We start from the raw sequence: 4,572 nt of genomic DNA on the forward strand, positions 1-4,572 counted from the left end.
AAAAAGAAGAAGAAGGACGGGGGACGAGCGTCCCCTGACGCGAAACAAAGAAGGCTCAGCCGGGCGGAGAGACAGAAGACGGACGACACGGCGAAGAAGACCTCCTCACGCCGTCGGGTCAGCACAACAACGACGGGAACGAATGACGCCAATGCCAGCAGCACGTCAGCCTCCCGGAAGAAGGAAGACGGTGTCCGCAGGAAAGAGGACGGTGAGGGGAAGGAACCCGAGCGGGAACTTGAGACCCGAGACGAAGAGAAAGACGTCGTGACCTCGTTGCCCCAAGTGGTCGTCTCAAGAACCTCACCCAGTCTCACCTCTCCGCCCGTGCAGCTGTCTCCCAGAGGAGCCTCCTCCCCTCCTGACTCCGTTCCCCTCGTCAGTAAAGGGGCCAAGTCTCGCCTTCTGCAGGCAGCGAGGGACAGCAGCCCCACGGTGAAGAACATGATCAGAATGTATAACCAAAGAATCACGGAGAGCCAAGAACTCCTGACCCGTCCCTTCAGGAGTCTCTCTCCGGAGTCACCAACGCCCTCTGGAGCGTGGCGCTCGCCGGTGTCGGACAGGAAGTTCGTTTCAAATCTGAGCATCCGGGAGCAGAGGGAGAAATATGAGGCGGAGGTGAGTAAAGTTTTAAAAACCGAGAGTTCGACGACTGTGAGTAGTCAAGAGGTCGCCACCACGCACTACGACGACGACGAAGTCTCGGGGTACATCCACAAGTCCAAGAGTGCCTCGGTGTTACCTCCTCCTTCTTCGTTCGCCCACTACCTCGAGGTCCAGCGCTCTGCTAGCAGCAATTTAGTGTCTAAGAACGGGCGCGCCACCGCCGCCGGCGCCGGCGCCGCCGCGCCCTCCGTCAAAAGAGTAGAGCCGCCGGCGTCGGCGCCAGCCGTTTTTGAACAAGGGCTACCCCAGTTCCTCTCCAAGTCGAGTACCTCCGGGTCCTGCGATATCCTGGGCGTCGACTCGGGGACGGAGACGAGTCCCGCGGCGAGTCCCAACCCTCCTGACGTGGACTCGTCCTACGAAGTGGACGCGTTCGTCGACAAACCTGCATCCCCCTTGCAGCAGAGCAAGCAGCAGGACGCCAAAACCCCGTCAGCCAAGGTCAGGGCCATGAGGATAAAAAAGGCCAAAGAAGAGTTCCTGGCTCGAGGGTTGGCGTCGGGCTCAGGAAGCGAGGACCAACGGTCGAGGAGCAGCCAGGACAGGGTCGTCCTCAGAAGCAGAGCAGGGACGATGAGCACCGAAGAAAGTTCGCGTGAGTCCTGCGATGTGGACCTCCTGACCGTGGAGATTGCATCAGCCACGCCCTCACCCCAGCCAGAAAGCCGGGTGTCGCCCCACGCTCACCCGCTCAAGACCGGGAAGGAGACTCCTGAGGGACCTGTCCGAAGGAGAGACTCGAAGAGACGAAGCCATACTCCACAGCCAAGAGAGAGCTTCCGTCGACAGAGCGCCGGTTGCCTGGTGGAGAAGCAGCAGGAGCCACCGACGTCGCAGGTCCTGAAGTCTGCTTCGTCGGGGATCCTGATGGCCAGGCGCAAAGCGTCCAAGAGTCACGATTCTCACCGGAAAGCGTCCGTCGAGACGGAGTCTGGCCGGGCCGTCCGCGGACTCTTCAAGATATTCAGGCGAAGCAAGGAGAAGGACCGCAAGGACATGCCGGCCATCCAGCGCCTTTGCCGACAGAGCCTCGTCGTCGAAATCCCCGAAGGGAAGAGCAGTGGGCGCAAGAGCAAGAGGCGAGAAGCGGAAACTCCCCACAGGGATCAGGGAGACGCACAGGTCGCAGGCGACAACCGCAGTTCCGCAACTCTGCCCCGCGGCTGCGCCACTTCCGACGCTGCTGCGGCCACGACGTCGCGGTCTTGCCCTTCCTCCCCCGTGGCCCCACACCGGTCGAAAGCCGCCAACCTCCTGGCCAGAGGCAGAGACATCTTCAAGAGCAGATCTCCGTCGCCACACAAGCGACCCAGATAATAGAAAGTCGTTTACGTCATCGGGCGCGACTTCGCGCGGAGGCGCTGGTAAACACGACACAGACCACGATGGATTTCGTTCACGCACAAGCGAAAACGGACATTTAACGAATAATAACGATAATTTCAGGATATATCAACACTATTCGAGCCTATGGTCCGTGTTTAAAAGTGCCTAATTGCCAGTCACGCTCGGGCTTACACCACTTAAAAGTATATCTTCATTACTTTGTAATATATATTACTAAGCATTTCTTTTACCATTTTAACGCTTTTAAACGCAAAAGACACTCCCATGCACACATGAATACTTTTTGTAACGTTAGTCGTGTAGAAAGATTCCCAACTGTCATGCCATAATAAAAACGGTTGTAATAATGACAAACGTTTCAATTAGACAAATGCGATGACTCAAACTGATCCATGTTCTTTCCTAAATGAAGGGGCGATCTGGAAACAAAATAGCCTGGCGATCGCCAGAATAAAATATGATTACCAATTCTGCCACTGAGGGGGTTGGTAATATATTCGTTTTCTATGAAATTGGCAGTTGCCGACAATTCTATTAGAAGAAACACCAAATGTGAAGACAGACCCTCTTCTAAGGCTGCGTTTCCACCGAGCGAGTCAGGGCCGATTCTCGTCAAATGTTGTGAATTCGAATAGCTGGAAGAAGACTTTGTTTGCAACATTCTAGACTTCCCTAAGAACATTTCAACAATCTGTCTAACATTTGTAAAGGTTTAACTCCTTTCATTTCACCATTCGGTTTCTCAATACGTGACGCAAAGCCAATTTGACCTTTGAAGATTGAAAAAACGAAAGATTGTAACCAAAGTCGTTTCTACCCAAACGAACTCACAACGGTTGATGAGAATCTGACGAGACTCGTTCGGTGGAAACGCAGCCTTAATACGACGTTTTGGTTGTTATAGCTTCTTCACCAATTAAGCTTAAACAAACGAAACGTCGTACTAATAAAGGTTCCGTCCTCACATGGTATTTCTTTGGAATATTTCCATTAGTCTCTAAACAAAGAAAACCAGTTCCATTGTCAAGTTAAGGAAATAAATATGAAAATTGTGAAACGGACATAGGCCTTTGTACCCCATAGATGGAGGGTTACCAAGTCAAAACATATGGTTCTGTCTCGGCTCTTCGTGGAAGAAAAATACCAAAAGAAGGGATTCCTAGTCCCATGGCTCCTCCTCATATTGTCACCTTCACAACAAGCGAGGGAACGCAACAGCGGTGTTCTTGTCCTCTGTCATAGGGTATTACGGGTAAAATGAAGAGGTGTATTCATAAAGGTGGCGAATGAGAGAATTACGGAAGATAGGGGGAAATGTGTAGGAGAGTGGTTCTGAACCTTTTTCATTCCATTCCGCCCTTCTTGAATTCTTAACATTTATGTTGTTCCCCTTTCATCTTTCTCCCAAATCCCATTTCGCCAATAAAGGTAAGAAAAATAAATAATGATAATAATAAAAATAATAATAATGATAGTAATAAAAGGTTGAGAAACCGTTTGCTTTATTACAAAGTTAACAATCATAATTATTATATATTTGATCATTTTTTGTGATGTACTTAAATTACATCACTAGACTACAAAAGACTAGTGGGCGCTATAGTCCATGCGCTCCAAGTAGTCCGTTTAGGGAGTGGCATACGTCGTGATTTACAACCAGCCATTCTGCCAAATCAACCTTAGCACATGCCTGTCTAGTATCCCATCCATGTGTTATTTGATTTTTTTTTCTATATTCTGTATATAGTGAAGGATGCTGTATAGCACAATTGGTATCACTTTTTTTTTAGAATTATAACAACGGTTTGAATCAATTCTATGATACAATGTGGCAACAGCGCTTTTCCTCCCGCCATGGTGCCACGTCGAGGAGTGACAGGTATGACAGGTGGATTGGGGCATAGGTAATCGTTGTTTTAATCCTAAAAAGCGATACTCACCGTGCTATACAACTCCCTTCACTGTATACTGAATAGAAAAAAAAAAATAGCACGTAGATGGGAAATAAAAGAGAGGGCATGTATTAAGGTTGATTTGGCAGAATAGCTAGTAGTAAATCACGGCGTGTGCCACACGACTCGGTGGCGCGGTTGATAGAGTACTGGACTGGAAGTACGGAGGTGCGGCAGTACCTGGTTCGAATCCTGCCCAGGACCGAAATTATTTCGGTATCGCTGCGCTTCGGGTCGTTACTCCGACTCTCACGGGCGGAGAGTTGTGTGTGTGTGTGTGTGTGTGTAAGGTCATAGCATTACCCATAGATCGGTCATACGAGGTCTGAGCTCTCTTCCGGGAGGGAAATAGCTGTCGATCACGAGTCCAACACGTGATCCAAAGACCAAGGTGAATACACTGAACAGACTGCTTGGAGCGCACAGAATATAGCAAGTTATGGGCCCCTAAATTCTGGTCATGGCTCCCATGGGAAAAGAGTGACTCAGCGTTCCTCTAGTTACGGACCAAAAGGTCTCCTGTCGGTATGCTCCTCTTTTTCAATCCTTTTTTTTTTTTAATAGAAAATAGTATCAATTACATATAGAGGAATCACTAAAATTA

At 49.6% G+C, this 4,572-nt stretch overlaps 1 protein-coding gene across 6 annotated transcripts in view; it reads left to right on the plus strand.

Annotated features, from left to right (window-relative positions):
• LOC143039448 (uncharacterized) overlaps positions 1 to 2,375 on the plus strand; it is a 25,389-nt gene extending 23,014 nt beyond the window's left edge. For all 6 annotated transcript variants that reach the window (XM_076209513.1, XM_076209512.1, XM_076209515.1 and 3 more), the window contains one exon: positions 1 to 2,375. This exon is cut by the window's left edge and continues 378 nt beyond it. In XM_076209513.1, the coding sequence (XP_076065628.1) occupies positions 1 to 1,986 (1,986 nt within the window). In that variant the 3' untranslated portion in view covers positions 1,987 to 2,375.
• Positions 2,376 to 4,572: the final 2,197 nt, after the last annotated feature.

The sequence above is a fragment of the Oratosquilla oratoria genome, chromosome 26 (assembly GCF_046742065.1).
Source record: "Oratosquilla oratoria isolate Oo_2021 chromosome 26, ASM4674206v1, whole genome shotgun sequence".
Taxonomy (NCBI): domain Eukaryota; kingdom Metazoa; phylum Arthropoda; class Malacostraca; order Stomatopoda; family Squillidae; genus Oratosquilla; species Oratosquilla oratoria.